Here is a 20,051-nt window from a genome sequence, read left to right on the forward strand (position 1 = left end):
AATAAATGTTTAAAACTAAACCGTCTGATAAGGTATTTCTACTAAAATAAAATCAAGTACTATGTTTAAACATGTTCATATATCCTCCTATTCCTGGTTGGAAATTCAGCAATTCATGAAGATGTTAACAATTTTCAGCTGGACCATGATTGGCTTCCAGTCCTAAGAGAACAAGTCAGCGTCCATATGAATATTGTAAGAGGCTTTGCTTTCTGTGATCATTCCTCCTGGCAAAGAAAAAGATCTTCATAGTTTCATAGTACTTCTCTTGCATACCAACATGTTTTGGTAAAAAAATATTATTACTATTATTACAAATATTGTACTCAAAACTGTATTCTTGAATGATATTGACGGCTTTTCTAGCTTTGACGGCCCGAAGCCTCATGTAAGCCTCAAACGAACACAAGATGACTCGTTGAGAAGAATTTTGGGTGCTCATGGAAAACGGGGGAAAAAACAGGAAGAACATAAAAGGTACCAATGAAAAAGACCATATTAAAAAGCTTTATTTCTATGGTAAAGCATTTTAAAAAGCTTAAATGTAGGAGTTTTTATGATGATCAAGCTACAGCTTTTCTTTTAGAAATTCCTTTGCTGTTCTTCTTCTTCTTCAGGTGGCCATAGCGACACGCACTGTTACTCACATGCACGTGCGGCGGATCCCACTATGTCACCAAAGCACAGAGACGCTCGCATTGAAACAGAGGGAAAGGGACATCTTTTCCTGCTCATGGAGACATTACTCCAATTCCTCTGTAAATAACCCAGAGCTGTGGTCCCCAACCACTGGGCCACTTGGTGACGGGCCGTGGAGAAAGAAATAAAGGGGTTCATTTTTCTTGTGTAAAACATTTTATTTTGAAAATGACATACACGCGTCCCTGTTGACGTTGAGCATTCCTGACTGGTTCGTACTAGGGGAGGAAGAGCTGCTTTTACCTCGCCTGCTGTAGGGTGCTTATCCTCACAGCTTGTTAGCTGCCTCCCTGCAGTATGCAATGAGTCACAGCTCCAAAACACCTCGGCAACAATACAATCAGTATTTTCACGGGTCGACGTGACAAAAGATGAAAACAGAGCTGTATTCAAAAAGGTTCAAGGAGAGATGAGGAACGACGTCTCGAGCCTGATTTTAGTCATTGAACTACTGGCATAAAAAAACACAGCTGATGTCAACACAATGATTACCTATAATTATGTATAACTGAACTATAATGTGTCTTAGAATTAACTAGCTGTGAGCCGAGGACGTGCAGGACTGCCTCTAAGGATTTAGCGTAGTTCAAGGAGTGAAGCCCGAGTAGGGAGGAGGACAGGATGGATGCATCAAACATAAAAAGGACATTGGCGCGGCAAAAAAGAAGCGCTTGAGAAATGTGTGTAGAGGGACGAGCGCATGTATTTGGGAGAGAATAAAGTCATTTTTCAAAATAAAATATTTTTCTGAAAAAAAGTCAAATGGAAAGAATTAAAAAAATGTTTTCTTTCTCTGCGGCCCATTAATGTGTTTATTAGGGACGACGGCAGTAGACTATTGTTAGTGTGAAAACCAAAAAATCAACGTTGATTTATTTGAGCCCAAACCACATTACTTTCCAAAACCTAATAAAGGAGTTTTGTTGCCAAAACAGGTTCTGCAATATGGAGGCTTTCACACATTGCTCGTGTTGCTTTACATTCACATTCATCCAGTCCAAGCAGTGTTTGGTGTCAATCCCACTGATAAGTACCACCGTCTCTGTAGGACATGTTTCTGCTCATTGCATGAATGGCGTCTTACAAAATAAACTGCTGTGTTTACAGGAAACAAACCGTTTCTGTTTGGTACTCACACAATTAACACAAGTCTGCCATAATAAATTCGTTCAGGGACAATATACCCAGCGACCGCTTTATTAGGAACACCCGTGATGCTGTTCAATACAGCAGAGTCGCTCAAGCAAATTAAGCTCAGTAATCACATTGACAGGTATTAAACTTGAAAAATATGTTTATTGCTGCAGCCGTTGTGTTGTGCTGGAAAACATGAATGTGTGTGAGAGGTGTTTCTATTTTTTGTTATCTCTTTTCTCACAAACACATATATTTGGCAGAGTCTACCACCATTAGAAACTAATTAACACCTTGATCGTAGGCCTCATAAAAATACGACTAGCAGATTTGTATTGTGCTGCGTTAGGTTGCAAAGGTGAGACGGATAGATGAATGCACTGAACACTTTTTAGAAAAAGTAGCCCAAAATGAAGAACTCTTTTTCTACAAAAACTTTAAATGCCTATGTTTGCTTTCCCTATCTTAGATTTTCAACAATAGTCTTTGTCAAAATGTCTTCTTCAGGCCTCAACTTTAGTGCCATTCAACAGTTTATCAACGATGAAATACTTGCGGGTGCCTCCTGTTTGTTCTCACGGCTGTGTGAGCCATGGCTGGGAACTAAATTGCAATATGCAAACTTACTTCAAAAGAGAGACTGTAACACGCCCACGGTTAATACAACTTATTTGTCATTTTGTGTTCGGTGCCCCCGATCCAAAACCAATCCCCCCACAGACGTTAAGGGCTGTGGATGCAGAGCAGATCTTTAAACGCGGCGATCAAGGAGTCTTTGAGAACCCAGTTTAATGAGTTTCTTTGGAGAGGTTGCTCCGAGAGAACGTGTGAAATGAACAAACTGGAAGCCAATTCCAACTTCCCTGAATGGAAGCCTTTTAATCCAAGATGAAGCCCCTTGATCTACAGTAGCTCAGGTAGGCGGCTCGGCCACAAAGGGGGATCAACTAAATGCTCCTGCACTGCGATACAAGCTGTTTTCTGTTGAGCATCGCAGAGACGCCGCCATGCTCTTCCAACACAAGCTAGCGTTTACCCCCCCGGCGCCACCTGCTGCCCCCCCCCCTGCACTCGTCTATGATCTCCCATCCCTGCTCCTTTCACGCAGGTCTGAGGGAGCCTCCTGGAGAGCAGATGGTGAGCTTCATCATTAAGCCGAGCAGTTACACCCCTCCACCCCCACCCCGGTCCGAATTCCATTAAGACCGATCGGGGGGGGGGGCGCTAATGCTGCGCCACGTGGCTCGGAGCGGAGGGGAAGTGGCTCCACTTTGCGTACCCTCTGTACCTTCTCCCGATGTACCTCTGAAGCCTGTGTGTGTGTGTGTGCAATGGGCGTGTCTTTCTTAACGCATGCTGTTGATTGGTTGCGGGTTGGTGGGGAAGAATCGGACGGATTAGCGGCTCCTACCGCCGTCCCCTCGGGGTAAGCCAGACGGAGACCTTTAATCCGTGTAATTGGGCTGACGAGACACCCGGCAATTAAAAAGTTCCAGCGGCTTTTGCGGCAAGAAGCTGACAATCTCCCCCAAGGGGGCGGCGATAATGCTAAATTGTGACACCTGAGCATGACACGGCATAACTCTCCTGCCAGCGCTCCAGGGTGCCACCGCGTCACCTTGACATTAAATGGCCGTTGGGCCCACGGGTGGGGGGCGCGAGGCACGGCAGAAATGCGTCAGCTGTCGAGGTCTTGATCAGCGCCGTCCTCGTCGTAAGTCTTCATGATGGCGGCTGTGTGTCACCCGTTACATCGCTCCTCTGTCCTCTAATTGCCCCCTTAACCGCCACATTTCTTAGCATCTAGTCATCAGCAAATGTCATCCGACGGAGCTGTGCGAGTGTGTGTGGTGAGGGGAGGAGAGGAGGAAGTGACCCACAGGGACGGTCAGGGTAATGTGATCAAAGGGAGGAAGCCTTTCGTCAAGGCTGACACCGATGACCGCATCCTAATTGAAACAAATATGCCAATTAGGTCATTCGTTTCTCACATCCACTCGCCAGGCTAATTTTATTTTCTCCCTCCCTCCTCCCTTTCTCTCTGTCCCTGGTTTCTTCCGCTCGGCGAATCTTTTCATCTCAGCCGGCGGAGCCGCCAGCGGCTGACGGGCCGATAACGTGCAGCGTGGACGCAAACACTGCGATGGGCCTCCAGTTAATTGCCTCTTCCCCGTCACACATTTTCCAGAGTAGAAATGAAATGAATACATAAAGAGTCAGGGTGGCTAAGTGTTGGGAGGAGTGGGAGGGTAATTGACATATTTCTTTAATCATGAAAAATTAGACTCTGTCCTCCAGTGCTCCGTTTGTCTGGGAGCCTTTGGAGGCAAGCTTCCTACTTTCTGTCCAGGGCCATCGGGGAAGTAAACGCTTCTACCGCAGAAACTGTACGACACTCCTCTCTCTGCCGAAAAAAAGAACAATTCAACCTCCTGTTGGTGGTACAATTCAGCCCAATGGGTGTGAGGGGAAAAACAGACTGTGAAAAGTGATTACTGTGTTATGATGTTCATTATCACTTTTATTTGTGTCAATATATACCTGCAATCCGTCATCCCTTGGGTCCGTGTGTCATTTCAATTTACCCAGTGTTTGCATGCCTACCGGCGCTTCCTATTTGCATCCCGCCTGAGTGTTGTTTATTATAAAGGTTGCCTGAGCGCTTCCTTCCATAAATCCATCAGCTCGGCTCATTCTGCCAAACTATGAATGTAATTTGCAAGCGCAGCGATGCAGCGTCCTTAGCTGAGTAGAGGCAGTAAAGCTTCGCTAAGTTTGTAATTTATAATGAGTTTTTTCTCTCTGTCACTGGTAATTGGTTATAGTGCTTCCTTTGACTGTAAAAGAGTCCTTTTACGCTAAGTGCTTTGTGTGTGTGTGGGGGGGGTCTGTCTGCACCGCACCTGCGCTGTGTAGACGAGGAAGATGAAGTGGAGGCGTATTAGCAGCGTGTACTGACTCTAAACAATAAACAAAGTCAAGTCAAAGATCAATGGGGTTCTAGCACAATCGCTCTGCTGCTCCATTTTTCTTTATTAGTTTGGCCGACCTTTCAATTGGATGCTGTGACAAAAAGGCTGAAGCCAGACCAATAAACCGTGAGAAAGCTCGCTTCGAAAAGTCTTCTCTAGCGCCCCCTGCCAAGTCCCCCAACAACCACGACGATTGGAGACAATGGCGTGTTAGCAAAAAGTCCGGTTGTACAGATGTTAATGAGACACTAGATTTATAACGACATTGAAAATTGTAAATATTAACTCATAGTCTCAATATCTTGTGTATGGTCTTCTTAAATGCAGCACAATGTCCATTGAGTAAATTAGATGATTTGGGGCGGAGCTAGCTCATGATTGACAGATCGCTACCAAAGATACATACGGCTTCTCTCCCACTAAATATGGTCACTTGCACTCAGCGGGTGACGCCACGTGACGGAGACCCACTTTTCATAGCAGTCTTTGTGCTGAGAAGTACATGCGTGTGGATTAATGGAGACCAACGTCCTCCTGTGTAAAATATAAATCAAGGTTGCGTTTATTTTAGCTTTAGTAAGTATTTTATGTTTCAGGTTAAATTATGTAACGTTGCGACTTATTTTAATCCAATCACAATATTTCCCTTAATCTAACCAAGATGCTCCCCGTTTCTTTTGTAGAGACACAGTGTGACGAGAGGGAATTGACACATGCAAAGCTGAGGCGCGCCTGTTGTAGCGCGTTAGTTTAGCGTAGCGACACGGAACAAGCTGCCTTATGTAATGAATTGGGAGTGACCCTCGAAGATGTTCACAGTGATGCGCCAAGAATCAAAATGAACTTCCTTCCTGTTGGAATTAAAGGGGGCGGTGGGGCGTAAAATATTCACTGTGCTTTTCTGTAATTTAAGTCAGTCTTTCCATTTATCTCTTCGGCTCTTTGCGGATCGTGGTCTTTAATGTACATGGATATTCAGCAGGAAAACTGCCAAATAGTACACCAGTTTCTACTACTACTTGATTACTAGTACTACTAGTTGCCTTCACACTGAATAAAAATTAAAATCCAGTTGAAGATCAAGGTCGGTTTGCCTATAAACGTCAGTTAAGCTGCAGGTTTTACTGGCTCCGGGGTTAAAAACAACTCAAATTTGTGGTCTGGATTTGACTAAAATCACTGATAGGTGCAAGTATTTTGTCATAATGACCCCTCCCCCCATGTAGGAGGTCCCAAACAGGCTCCAGAGTGTCGACGCTGAGAACATTTCAGTCTCGCAGGTCACGGACACTCTGGGGGCATCATGAGGGAGTAGAAACCCCGGTGAAGCACAGCAGTCAGATAGTTAGCTGAACATATTGGTAAGAGTAAGGCGAAATAAATGCTAGAATGATTACCTACATTCCTTACTATTATTTCAATATATTGGATTTGCTCCCTTCTACGACTACACCTCCAAATGAATGCTTTCTGTAATGTGCCTCAGGATTTGCCTCGTCCTCTCTTGTCCGGTCGAGCCTTGTTGTAGTAATGTCACAGTCAGAAATGGGGGCCAAGCGTTGAACAAACGTAATGATCACATATAATCCTAAACGGCGCAGAGAGATCGGGGAAACAAGTCGCAGAGGAACAAACATTGTTTAAACCGAGCATATTATAAACTCCTCACTTTTCATCTCTTGGCTGCGAGTTTAGTTTTTTTTTATGTTTCTCAAATGCTCACAAAAGGTGAAATATCCTCAACTTTTCCGTGCAAATGCGCTTGTTGGTGTAACGCTTCTGGGAAGCCAATCAAATCAAGCAGGTTGCAGCGTTTACTACTTAACCGCTTCCTTGCTCTTACTAGTCAGTGGATTAAGTAGGATTAGTGGTATAATGGCAAATGCGGATTTGATCTTAGAAGAGGCCTTGGGGTGATCTTGGCCTATTTATTTTACATGTCTTGTCCCCCCCCCTCAGAAAAATCATGTTTATGTCCTCCATCCTGCGCAGGTGGAATGGCTGAAAAACGAAGAGCTGCTGAGCTCTCTGACCGACGACAACATCGACACGCGCGCCGACCACAACCTCATCATCCACGAGGCTCGCCTCTCCGACTCGGCCAACTACACCTGTCTGGCCAGCAACATCGTGGCCAAGAGACGCAGCGCCACCGCCACCGTGATCGTCTTCGGTAGGCCGTCCTCCCGACTGCTCGTTCACTGCCCGTCGGTTTGCTGCACCCCTGTGATTAAGACACCCATCTCCGTGTCTGCACCGAGGAGCGATGCTTCCTCTTCATTCCCATGAATGTATTATTCAAACGCTCAATTTACTGCCTCTCATTCAGGACCAATGTGTACTTTATGGAAGGAAATAAGCCACTTTGTCTTAATCTCATTTAAAAGGAGTGTTGCTTATTAAGTATTTATTCACCAAATGCCTTCCGGCGATGTCGATTCACTGGCTTTGGCGCCGCTAAGCATTTAGCTCGTTTGGCGCGTTGGACGGACAGATCGGAGAGTAAGCGGCTTCTCAGTGGTCGCCTTCAACCTGTCGACCGGTATGAGTCAACGCCGCCTTTACTTTGCTCTGGGACAGTTTTACGTCTCTGTCTGGATCCAAGAGCAAGGATTGGACGCATTTTCTAATTTAATTCAATGAGAAAGTGTGTCCAAACTTTTGACCGGTACTGTACACGTCCACCGCAATGAACGCGCTGTGCTCAGGCGGCTCCAGCCGCTGCGTGTCGTTGCCCCGCGGCGCCTCGGCGACTGCATCATCGTTACTCGAGTATTTAAACGACGCCACACTCGTGGAAAAACTTTGTCCTCATAACGCCTCGTCTCGCTTTCTCTCTCTCTCTCTCTAACTTTTGTTGAACAGTGAACGGCGGCTGGTCCTTGTGGACGGAGTGGTCGCCCTGCAATGTGCCGTGTGGGCGGGGCGTCCAGAGGCGATCTCGAACGTGTACTAACCCGGCGCCTCTGAACGGCGGCGCTTTCTGCGAGGGCATGTCTGTACAGAAGATCACCTGCAACGCACTCTGCCCAAGTCAGTGTCACTCATGGAAACACAACACTTACCAACATTAAGTGTACATTTCACCAACATTATTGTGGATGACAGGCGGGTAATTATTAATGCTTTGAGCACAGTTTTCCCTTCCCATTTATTTTCAGATATAGATCCATCCCAGAATGCCACACACACGTAGCCATGTGGGACATTTATCCACAGCTGATGAACTCCCTGCTTCTTCAGCTCTACAGACAACCAATTATAAGGATTGCAATTGGCAGTAACTGTGTGCTTAACAGAAACTCCTTATGTTTAGAAAAAGGTTGCTCCCAGCCAAAAGCATCTGCTAATGCAAATGAGCTGCATGTGAAAGAAATGTAGCTTTCTTTAGCTTTAGCTACATTCATCCCTTAAACATGTCCGTAAGCCTAAATCTAGATTCTGAACAAAGCAAAGTCAGAAATGTGCCACATAGATAGTAAATTGGTCTCATCTGGCGTGCATTTATTTGCGAGATAAGTTTTAAGTGGGAAGTAAATAGGAGTCTATTGGAACCAATAAAATAAACCAATGATTGGCTATAAAAACGAGCTGTTTTTCTCATACATAGTTCAGAGAGATACATGGCATGAGTTCAATTAAATGTCTCGATTATGTATAAAATTGAAATGTGAACATACAGTATCTCCACCCCATAAAGTCCATCGGTATGGGTTAAAAGCACTGCCTCTAGCAGGAGTATACAGACAGAGACATTCACTAGTAAGTGAATATAGTGTAACACAGTTTCTAGCTCGAGTGCACAGCACTCAGCATGTCCATGTGCATCATCGCCGTGTGTGAAGCATCATCGGCGTGTGTGAAGCAGACATCTGTTCAGGGGGTGTAATGCACAGTGGTGACATGCCTTGTCGGGCTCCATGTAGAACTGGCAGTCCTCTGTGCATTGTCTGCACCAAGAGCTCGGGGGTCTTGAAAGCCGGTTCAGAAGGGGTCCAGGTTGTCCAACGAGCTCGCCTTGTGTTCAGTGTGCGAGGCTTCAGACCGCCAAGCTGCAGGCGGGGACCGACAGTGGGCTCTGGTTTAATGGCGTTTGACCAGGAGGAGAGGGATTTGGAACTGGTGGAATGCTGGCATTGAGGGATGAAAAGTTTGTAACTTAAGTCAAAAAGCTGATTTATTATTTACTTTCTTTGCGGAGGCGCCTTCTGTTGGTTGCCGTAATGTGCTGAAACATACCTGGCCGTGTGCCATCAAACGGCAGAGGAGGCTGGCGGCCATTAACAATGCTCCATAAAAGCTGCTCAATAGATTTCAGCAGGAAATGAGTACAAGTACATTACTCGTCATTGGTGCCAATCACCCAGAGCGCCGAGCATTAAAGCAAGTTTAGTTTTATGTGTGCATGTTTTGAGGATGATTAAACACGATATTAGAGTGACTGGTAACATTCATACAGGGATCCTGTGATCCTAAGAACCACCCAGTATATTCATTTAAGCATCAACTCTCTCACAACTGATGAAAATCTCTTATTCAATTCATCATTCAACCATGTTGTGTTTATTTTTTAAGTAATAATGTATTCTTATAATGTATTGCATTATTACACCATGTACAGAGCTAGTGGTTGTCTCACACTTCCTATTTATCACTTTATGATCTTTTATTATATCTAGACGATGCCACTATGCATAGTTACTACACGGCATACTACTACTACACACTACATACTACTACACTATACTGCACGGCAGCTAGGTGCCAACCTTGCTAACAGCAAGAAGTCCTAACAAAGGCAACGGTACGGAGCTAACAGACAACCATGTGAGCGCAGTGCGGCCGCCATTAGCCAACACGCACACACAGCGGATCACAGCAGCTGACACCAAAGTGCTGAACTGAAGCTCAGGATACGTCTCACACAAAGAAGCAGACGCGCTTCATCGTCTACGGAGAATGTTTTCTTTTGAGATATTAAAAGTCAGAATTTCGCATTTACTTTTAACAATAGAGGTTAAAAAGTGGCTTTGCAAATGGTTGATGTGAAAGGAAATGCATTGGGCATGTTTGTTAGGCCTCAAGGATAGACACAAAGAGTCTCAGTAAGACGAGAAAAATCAATTTTCGTCAAGAATGTGCAGCCTTTTCTATCCAGAAGGCAACCGTTGAGTCAGAAACAGTTATTGTTCATGGAATAATCAATAAAGTTATAAAGTTGCTGAACAACAATATGCTCCTGTTAGTATACAATACACACTGCTAAATAACCGAACACATTAAACAATGTTTTCTCATTTCAAAAAGATCTGACAATGTACAAATATATTTTTGCCGGGTTAAGTAATATAATATTTTATTATTATACCATCCCATGATTTACTTTTCAAAGAAAAAGCTTTTAGCTTTAGTGCTAAATTGTAACTTTCATTCTTTTATGGGGTAAATTAGTGTCATTGTGTTACATTTAGCTCATCTCACTCTTACGCTGACACTAAATATATGCACGCACACACATTATCTAGCTAAGATTGCCAGTGAAATGCATCCTTTTATGAAAGTGGCACCAGCTTTGGTTTCTGTGCGGGAATAAGTCTGATGAGACGAGCAATCGATAACAATGACTCAGCTTTTTTCTAACGTCTGTCTTTTAAAATTCACTTTCTGGCTTCTGGTCTGAAAAAAAAAAATACTCAATTGAATTTCTGACTATCGTTATGACTGATGTACAAGTATCAAAGTCTGGAAACTACCTACCTCTCACTGCCAACTTTAAGTGTGGCGCAGGGTTTGTTCAATCCACTGCAGAAGCAGAACGCAGCTGTCTGAGCTTCGGACTCACTCTCTCAGGCCCAAAGCATTGCTCAGGGCCGGGGATTTTCCTGCAAAAGCCAGCGTGTGTTAATACTTGCAAATACATGTTCCTTTTAAAAGAAATACTCACAGGACAGGTCTTGATTAGGGTTAAGAATAGATTGCGACCTTGGATAGGTCAAAGTCACAGAAACTCTTACTTCTGTTAAGGAAGAAATTGTCATTTAGGTTCAATTAACCCGTAGGTCAAAGTTGACTTCTCGGTTCACATTGAGAACAAACAGCCTATCGGCTGTAAGATGTTCGTTGGAGATCCACAGCCAATGAACTGTGTCCTATCTACACTAATCAGCCAAATGTATAGTGTCCCAAAATGTATGCCCCCCCTCGCCTGTCAATTAACGCCCTTCTTCATTCTCAACGTGTCACAATCAAGCTAGTTGAAGATTATGAATATTTTAGACATTGAAGTCACCTTCATTTGGCATCATGAGCAGATTCCAAAGCTGTATCCATTTCTCTGTAAACGTTCATGCATTAAACAGATTAGTCTGTTGCTGCAATGGTCCGAAGCCAAGACAATACAACAGGAATTAACAAAGGGGTTAAGTCCATAATGAGTTCGTCTTTAACGGTGGCCTTTTTTAGAACATTGCAGGTTTAAAAAAAATAAATGATTGAGTCTTTCAACCCCCAAAAATAGGGCAAAAAAGGGCAGAAGATCCACAAAGTTGGGTCTACTTTTAGCTGCAAAGACGGCAAGAAATTGAATACGGATCCGATGACGAGGCAATTTAAGAAACAAACCAGCTTGGATTTTTTCAAGTAACCGCAAGATATTGCTAAAGTGATTTACAGTTTTCCATTCGCTGCAGGTCGTCAGACTTTATCTAGTGTTTACCAGGAAGCAGATGAGCTCATTTAACAGAACCAGAGCAACGAGTCACGAGGGAAATGTCATGAGAAACAATATGCACCCACTCGCCAACTACTGCGGTCAAGCTCAGACGCGCTCGGCACTCTCTCTGCAACATGCAAACCCATCGCCTGCATTCCAAGTAGCTGAGAAGAAACCACACACACACGTAGGTAGCAGGCCTGCAGAACAGCATTCATGAAAATGGCTTTTTGTTATGGATTTAGCAACGGATTCTAAAACATTCTACCAGCGCCAAATGGTGCCCCGATAATTGTCACGCTAAGCTTTGATCAGATGACAGCATGGCGGAGGAATCCCGACTCTCGGCCTGGAAGCACCAGGCTGTCTCGCTTTCAGAGACTTCAGCATTCAATCCAATTATATAAACAGGCGCGGGGTTAATGGGGAGGAAACGGCTCCCTCGCTGAGCCTCCACACCCAGCGGACACTCCGTGTCACACCGTGGGTTGTTTGACCCGTGGAGGCAGCGTTTAGAAGTGTTATGTGTGTAAATGTGGCACACATGTGAAAGTTGACACAGTGTCTGCAGTTCCACAACAAATTAAACCATCTGTTCTTTGTTTGAAATGTAGAAAGTAATAGATTGTTAATGTTGCGGTTTGGCATTTTTGGTGAATATGCCTAAATCCTAAGCTTCTATTCAGCTTTTTGAATGTCATCTGGATGAAAATGTATCCTCAAAATAATCCCGAAGGAAGGATTATATGAAGAAGGATCATTTTTTCTTGTTGAGTCAAGCTTTTTTTTTTTGATAATATGAACTCTTGCGTGCCGGTCTCCTATTGTGGGCGGCAAAATCAGAGAGTAAACACTCAAAGATTAAAGACGTAGAAATGCAAATGTAGAAAAGAGACACAAAGAGGGACAGGTGTGACAAAAAGCGGTCAGGAGGTTGGAACCACAGTGTGGATGTTGGCAGAAATATTGACACGCGCCATAACAAAAAGCTGCAGATTTTTGGACTTCAGCAAAAATGAAACAAAAGTGATAATTTTTTTGGATAACAAAACTATGCTATGCATTTCGTAATTGTTTAAATACATTAATCAGGAACATTTATTCCCAAAATATGTTAGACATACAAGGAAGATGGCGGTTGGTGCATAACATTAAGACAATGGACAACTAGACATATTATTTAACTCTACAGTATAAAATAGAAGGTTATGGTCAAGGGGGAGTTTAGAAAAATAAAGGATAAAAAGAAAATTAAATAAAGAATACAAAGTTAAAAATAATACATAATAATAACATTTTTTCCAACATTTTTGGATTCTCTGAGGTCGGCGTGTGAGACAATCGTACGCAGCCCGGTTAGAATCTTATTCTACTAACAGCCCAACACTAATGAGCACCAGCATGGCCTGATCCTGATCTGCATCTGCATAGATTCATCCTGTTTGGAAACAATGCGTAGACATCGCAGCGTTTAAATGTTGACGCAAACTGAAACGTTGGTGGCATTTCCGGGTTCGGCCCCAGCGTGCAGAATTGGCACAGGCTGGAGCGGCAGATAAGGTGACGATCCACCATTTCTCTTTAATCCAGCCCGTCACACATTTAAAATTCCCCCGCTAGCGCGAGTTATGGGATGCCGCAAGATTTTCGGAGCTCCGGGTAACAGCGAAGCAGGAGGAAGCCGACCGTCGTTCATTTGCTCACACAAATGGCAAGAAGATGTTGCAGAACATCTGCAAAGTTCTCCATCGTCATGTGAGAGGGGCTTTTACAGTGGATGCCATACACACAAGAAAACCTCCTGGGATTGATTGTGGCCACGGGGACCTTTTAGTAATCATAATTATGCATTTTTATTTATAACTCACTTTTCAAATCTCATAGTGCCACAGTGTCTAGCATATAGTAATAAAACATAGTTAAAACAAAGAAAAAACTACTTTGCCACCACTGTCTCCCCCATTTTTAAGCTGCAAAAAAGAAAATATCTCATACAAATACAACATGTTTATTTGTCTCATTCAAATATTCCTCAAAAATGCTGCGTATCTGATAATCCCCCTGTCCGTGTTTGCACACATCCCCACACTGCAGTCGATGGCGGCTGGGACGAGTGGACCGAGTGGACCGTGTGCAGCAGCCAGTGCGAGAAGCTGCGGGGCAGAGAGTGCAGCGCCCCGGCGCCCAGACACCGGGGGAAGATGTGCGAGGGGAACAGTGAGGCCACCGAGAACTGCACAGACGGGCTGTGTACCCAGAGTAAGGCCTTTCTCCCGCCGGGCATCATCGCTCTCATGGTCCTCACCATTTTCCGCACCATCTCGCCATCACGTATGCACTCACGCAAACACGGCAAAACATCACAAGCATGTTTGAACAGGAGGTGTGTGCGCGGATTGACACGGATGCCCGGCGCATGATAATGTCGGCGCTCTTCCTACCGCGCGCTGCTCAGTCGACATATTGGATGTCATCCTGAATCCGTCACGGGGAAAGAAGGGCAGGCGTTTACTCGTGAATGACACCCCCTCCCTCTCCCCCCACGTTTGTAATGAAATGTCATTGCTCTGTTTGGATCGTGCGACGCTGAATGTTTCACTCGGCAGCGCCGTGTGGACGTCGGGCTGAACGCTGTCATTTTTCAACTGGATGCTGATATGCGGTGAAGTCACCAAAGCACAAGGAGCCTTGTTTTATTTGCAGATGACAATAGTGTCTTAAATAAGGGATCTCAGTCCTAGAAAAGTACACAGCTGTTGAGCCTGAGAGGCAGCCGGTGACATTTTTAATCTGTAATTTAGCGGTTTACACTGATCACCAAACGGCTCTGAATGTGGAAACTAGCTTGTCCCGTCAGTCGGTGTGTTCAGCACATATTCGCATCCCTGTTTCCAGTTATTAACGTTAGCGTGAGCATAACACCACGTTAGCTTAGCAGCTTAAGTGTAGCGCCGCCAACAGTGGGAGCTGTCAGTCAGACGTGTTGACATTGTTAAATAAACCCATTAGCAGGTTGTCATCACAGCCATCAGTAAATAACTACGCAGCAAGAAATGATTTCCTCCACTTACTCCCGTGTAATACGCACCTTCGAAATGCCATGCTGTGTTTGCCGGATCGACGGCTACCTGCTGATAATCTCAAGTTGGCTGTTTAAACTACTTCAACTGATTCAGCAGCAGAGTCGCTGTCTAAACAAATGCTGCCGTTGTGCGTTTCTGCAAATCAACGCTATGTTGAATGTGAAGTGACACAGCTAAACGTGCGGCGTGAAGAAGTGCAGAATACGTCGCGTCGCCGTTATAAAGCACAACGGGAGGAAAGGAGCCGTCAGGGGGGGTTTAAAGGACAGACTTTCACCCAGGAGTCTGTTGTCTGTGTCCCTTAGAAACGCTTGTCCCGCACCGCTGAAAGTGAAAGATTTATACACACTTTGGTTACGTTGTTAGACTTGTTAAGTAACTTCACCAAAGAACGTCAGCTGAGGGAGGTTGTTATTCATTTACACCAGTTACACAGTGTTAGTTGATACAAGCCTGTTTCTTCTAACCGTAAGTAGTTTCGTGGCTTAAACCATCAGCGTTAGTCGCGTGGCATTTTGCGTGTCTGTAAGCGTGATAAAAGGCTAATTGTACATGTATTTGTGGAGCAAACTTTGGAAGCTTTGCAGAAAAGTACAAGGTCATATTTTTTTTCTGGGCACTATGTTGGACTTGAAATATTTTATTGTGTTTTATTGTAAATTCAACTTGCTAGACACAAACGTATGGGTCGCACTTACTATGTAGAACACCAATAGAAGGGGTCAAGTTCTAGAAAATAACGATAAAATTCCAATTACTTCCCTTCCACTGGTCAGAAAAAGCCCTACTTAACTGTGCATATTATTTAAGTGCCATAATTCACACAAAAGACAGACTTGCATAAAAGCGCTGGGCTTGAATCCATCCTAAAGAAAGGAGTCATGTGTTTTGGACTCGTGTGAGGAGATCATTAGCCCACTCAGAGGTACAGTATCTCAAGCCTTTGAGCAGTTTGCACCTGAACGCCTTCATCTATGGATACGAGGACAGTAACGATGCCTGCCTGGCCATTATCGGATGCTGTATATCATCAATGGGCTCAGTCAGCAGAAAAGCTGCTGCCCGCTTACGGTGTCGGATCTGAGACACACACACACACTTGTTAGTCACTTCCCAGAGGCTCGGACTTTAATCACCACTTTCTCTCCTCTTTGTCTCATTCTATCTCTCTGTCTTTGCAGATCGAAAGCTGCTACATGACGTTAAACCTCAAAGTGAGTCTTCCTCTGTGGATTTCTTTCATCTTCGCCCCCACGGCTCGCCACTTTAGATGTAATGCCCGGGATTCTGTGGGAGTGAGATGATATATTCTAAATTTAAAAGGGTGATTGCATCCCTCTCAGCGCACACTCTCTGGAAACCGAAGCATTATGAATCACCGCCCCCACCCCCGATAAAGTCCACTCTAACCTGGGCAACTCCTGGTTAAACCCTGCAAGATGTGCTCATCACGCATTCATGCCATCAGTCAGCGACCCACTTTTCTGACACGCGCGACATATCTGCTTTGCCTGTCCCTTCGGAACGGGGAGATGTATTGCTTGTGACAAGGGAACATGTGCTAAGACGTGAAGCACTAATGGGTTGTAATCACCGCAAACGAGCTAATTGAACCAATTTTCAGCGCCGTCCTCACCTGGCTGAGGAGGCTTTCAATCACTCACTGGAGCCGGTTAAGTGATTGTCACGTGACTGCTTGAGCTGCTTCATTAACGGGCCGCGTTAATGTTAAATACCGGGGCTTTCCGCAGGCTTTAAGGAAAGGCCTGGGGTGACTGCACATGGGGGGGGGGGGGTGGTTTAAGCTGCTGTGTGGCCGGTGACCGCCCTTGTAAGAGTACGGTAAATTAATTCCTTTCCCAACTAATGCGGTGGCGCATTAGATCGGACCGCCTTCGCCATGAGAGAAGCATGGTGGCTATTGGATGTAGGCCGGTGGGTCTAAAGGCACTTATGCTAATAGCCCCCCATGTTAGCAGCTTGAATGTGATGTGTAACAGTTTAGAGCAACGGCTGGACGTTTTGGTTTATGCCTCATCTTCGGTGCATAATGTAGCATAGAGAGACGAGGCAGATGGTCCGCCCCATCTTACCACTTTCCATTCCTCTTGCTTCATTTCCATCCCGAAGCCGCTCTCACACTTTGTAAGGGCTGCCTGTTGTGTTTGACCTTGAATGCCTACATGAAAACAGTATTGTCTTCCCCTGCTTTTCTTCCATTTCCTCCGCACTGGGTCTTTATTCATGTAACAAAGACGTGGCTCTTTTATGCGTGACACTTTAGCAAAAAATATATTTTGTCTTTATTGGAAAAAATACGTTGTGACAAAATACAAGAATGCATTTACATCCCGAGAATTCTCAAAGAGTGATATACTTTTATTATTTCAATAGCAGAAAGAACCAGGCCTTTATTTTGTAAAGTTCTCCTGTTGTTCTACAAATTCCAAACCCCCTCCATCGTACGATGTGTATTTCCGCAGCACCAAATTCATTAGTGGTAAGAGTCAAGGGTTACATCAATGGTTACCCCCCCCTCTCCCTCCACAACTACCACAAACAGACAATGGCCTTAAATGGTTATTAGGGGGTCAAAATAATAATTAGACGGGGCAATGTAGCGATCTATCGGGATTAAAGTAATTCATTCACGACTCCTTCTTGCTGTAGAATAAACATTGCAGCGTTCCAGTCCTGTAGCGATGTCGGTCTCACGATGGAAGGTTCAAAATTGATTTAGCAGAACCATAGAAATTTTCATCCCTTCCCCCCGTGTCCAGTGAAGCATTGAGTCGGCAGTGTCGAGGTGTGGAGCGGCCTACAGAGGCCGGCTGAGCTCGTTCCTCTCCACCCGTAAGATTAGCTTTTGTTTTCAGAGTTCGTCTCCAACCACAGCCGACGCTGACAGGAGGCAGATTATCCGACTTTCATCCGCCATCTCTTGAGCCAGCAAATACTCTATAAATCAGCACTACCCAACACTTGTAAACATACTTGTTGTGCTTTGCTAATCTTCCATCAGGACTGAGGCTAACAATAAATGACTGGAAAGTTAATATCACGTGCAAATGTCATTGACTTGATGTTGTGGAAATGGACATTATACCAATTCTCTACAATGTGACCCGTTAGGCTAAAGTTGATACTACCTCCTTTCATTCATTTAAAAGCGAATGTCCTTTCTCAACTGGCTGGTGTGCTGTAGGTATGGACGGCTCCAATGACGTGGCTCTGTACTCGGGCCTGGGAGCCGGCGTCATCGCCGTGGCGATCCTTGTGGTGGCCATCATGCTGTACAGGAGGAACCACAGCGAGTACGGCGTGGATGTCATCGACTCCTCCGCGCTCACCGGGGGTTTCCAGTCTTTCAACTTCAAGACCACCAGACAAGGTAAGACAGAGGGAGGGCCAATCGACTCCACACCGGGAACCACGAGGCCAAAAGAGGCAGCGCCATCGGGGGGGGGGGGGGGGGGGGGGGGGGGGCGTCCGGCGACGCGGGTGATGGATGCCGCTCAGCCCCCCTATCGTCTTAGGGTTTATACTTCCACGACCAGTGAAAGGACCCGTCCTCCTATTTTGACAGACCTGCTTCTCTGTTGTTTGATTGATCGATTGATTAAACCAGCCGATAATCAATCTCTGTCGGCACCCGGCGAGGCTCCTCCCCCTCGACCCCGCGGGCCACGCATTTGACTGTCATGCAATCTCCTCCGTCCGATTACACCGGCCTAAGCCACCGATGGATAGATGTGAGGGGTCCGTAGCGGTGGACATCAATTCAGTTTTCTGTTGTGCACAGCGATAACTTGTGTGGGTCATGTGACTGGGGCTGCACCTTCCCGCCTCGCTGCAGGCATTCGCATTACGGCCACTGACATTTCTGGGTTAGCCAGTGACAGCCGTCGGGGCGCCGGTGCCATCCGTCTCCGCTTATGTGACAAGCCCTGCCGGTGACCGAACTGCACCCTCGGCTTTCCCTCTCGCCAAGGCCACCAGAGTCTTTCCGAAGCCCACTGCTCATTGGAAGGGTGTGAGGAAGCGCTTCTGCATCCAGCAGGCCATCAATCCTGAACTAAACTAGGCCGCCGTGCCCGCTGTGCCCTCCACCGGACACAAGTTCTCCTTTCCACTTCCCCCCCCCTGTGAATTGCGGAACATTTCTTCGAGCTCCGGCTTTCTCTGGAGGAAGTTGTTGAGGCATTTTATATTAACCGACAGCAGAAAGCAAGACACCTGTTTAAACGCTAACTAGTAGCTTTTTTGCGGCTAATAATCACCAGACAAAACGTACTAAATACTAAAAGGAGCGGTGAAATGCCTCCGGATGGCTCTCGGCTGTAAGGCGATGTGCTGAATGAATCTTCGGACCTGACCCCGTCTCTCCGCATTACTTCTCCTCCTGAGTGATTTTTAATCAGAGGCCCAATTCCAAACCTATCCCTCAAGGTATTCAACCTGAGGTACATTTCATTAACTTCTCTCATCTCGCCGCTGCCGTTCCATTTTCGCCGCGGCGTTCTTAAAGATGCACACTCCAGCGATAATCAGATCATTCTCCACTCGGCCCGGAGGAGGGGAGAGAATTCCGCAGTGATCGAATGTCAGCCGCAGAAGGGTAACGTCCACCGGGCTGCAGCTCGGACCCAGAGGTGGAATCTCCTCACAGTCCCTCTGTGAGGTTGTTGGTAATGGTAATGTTTGGAAACATAACATTCAAATAGTAAAAAATGAAGAAGCAGCGATTATCTGAGAATGTTATCCCGTATTATATCTGATCCTTGTTTGCATGCAGGCGAAGTCATGGAGTATATCGGCGGTTCCCTAAATCTACTCGTACATTCAGAGTAGGTAGGACTCATGGCGGCAACAATACAGACGTCACCGTTTAATCACAGCATCTATACTAATGCGGTGTGCTGAAATGAAACTAAGCAACTGCTGTTAATGATCACATTTAAACATTTAAATAATACATTTTTCATTAAAAGCATCTGTCAAGGGAGCATTTGTCAAAAGGGAGAGAAAATCTCAAATGGGTTTCATTGTGTTTGATATTGAGAGTGGATATCTCTGTATTTTAGATCATTCTGTGACGAATGATCTAAAATATAATATTGTACAGCGTGATATAAACCATTAAAGGTGACCACCACTTAAACCACAAATTCCAACATATTGTTTGCATTGCTTAGGAAAGTTCTATCAATATATGTGAACATCTCGTCATCAAGTATAAAAGTACAATCCATAAACAATAAACACTTTCAATCTCTTTTTATACCAAAATAGAAAGATGTTCAGATGATGATCACAGTACTACAATGCTACTACAAAAACAAAGTAGGAATTAAGTAGGAATGATTTATAAGAGACACATTGTGGTGAAAAGTGAACTGCTCACTGATGAAATGATTAACGGGGAAAGATAATGAATGGATGAGATTATCC

General features: G+C 45.0%; 1 protein-coding gene across 4 annotated transcripts in view; it reads left to right on the plus strand.

Moving 5' to 3' along the window:
* unc5db (unc-5 netrin receptor Db) overlaps nt 1-20,051 on the plus strand; it is a 133,274-nt gene that overhangs the window by 84,984 nt on the left and 28,239 nt on the right. For 2 of the 4 annotated variants that reach the window (XR_013452074.1, XM_040195668.2), the window contains exons 5-9: nt 6,798-6,978; nt 7,671-7,838; nt 13,612-13,776; nt 15,782-15,814; nt 17,806-17,991. Coding sequence is in view for 2 of the 4 variants with exons in the window: in XM_040195668.2 (XP_040051602.2) it covers nt 6,798-6,978; nt 7,671-7,838; nt 13,612-13,776; nt 15,782-15,814; nt 17,806-17,991 (733 nt within the window). In the remaining 2 variants the exon portion in view is untranslated. The remainder of the gene's footprint in view (nt 1-6,797; nt 6,979-7,670; nt 7,839-13,611; nt 13,777-15,781; nt 15,815-17,805; nt 17,992-20,051) is intronic. The other 2 variants (XR_013452075.1, XM_040195669.2) reach the window with 1 other exon arrangement.

Source organism: Gasterosteus aculeatus, chromosome 13 (genome assembly GCF_964276395.1).
Source record: "Gasterosteus aculeatus chromosome 13, fGasAcu3.hap1.1, whole genome shotgun sequence".
Lineage (NCBI taxonomy): Eukaryota > Metazoa > Chordata > Actinopteri > Perciformes > Gasterosteidae > Gasterosteus > Gasterosteus aculeatus.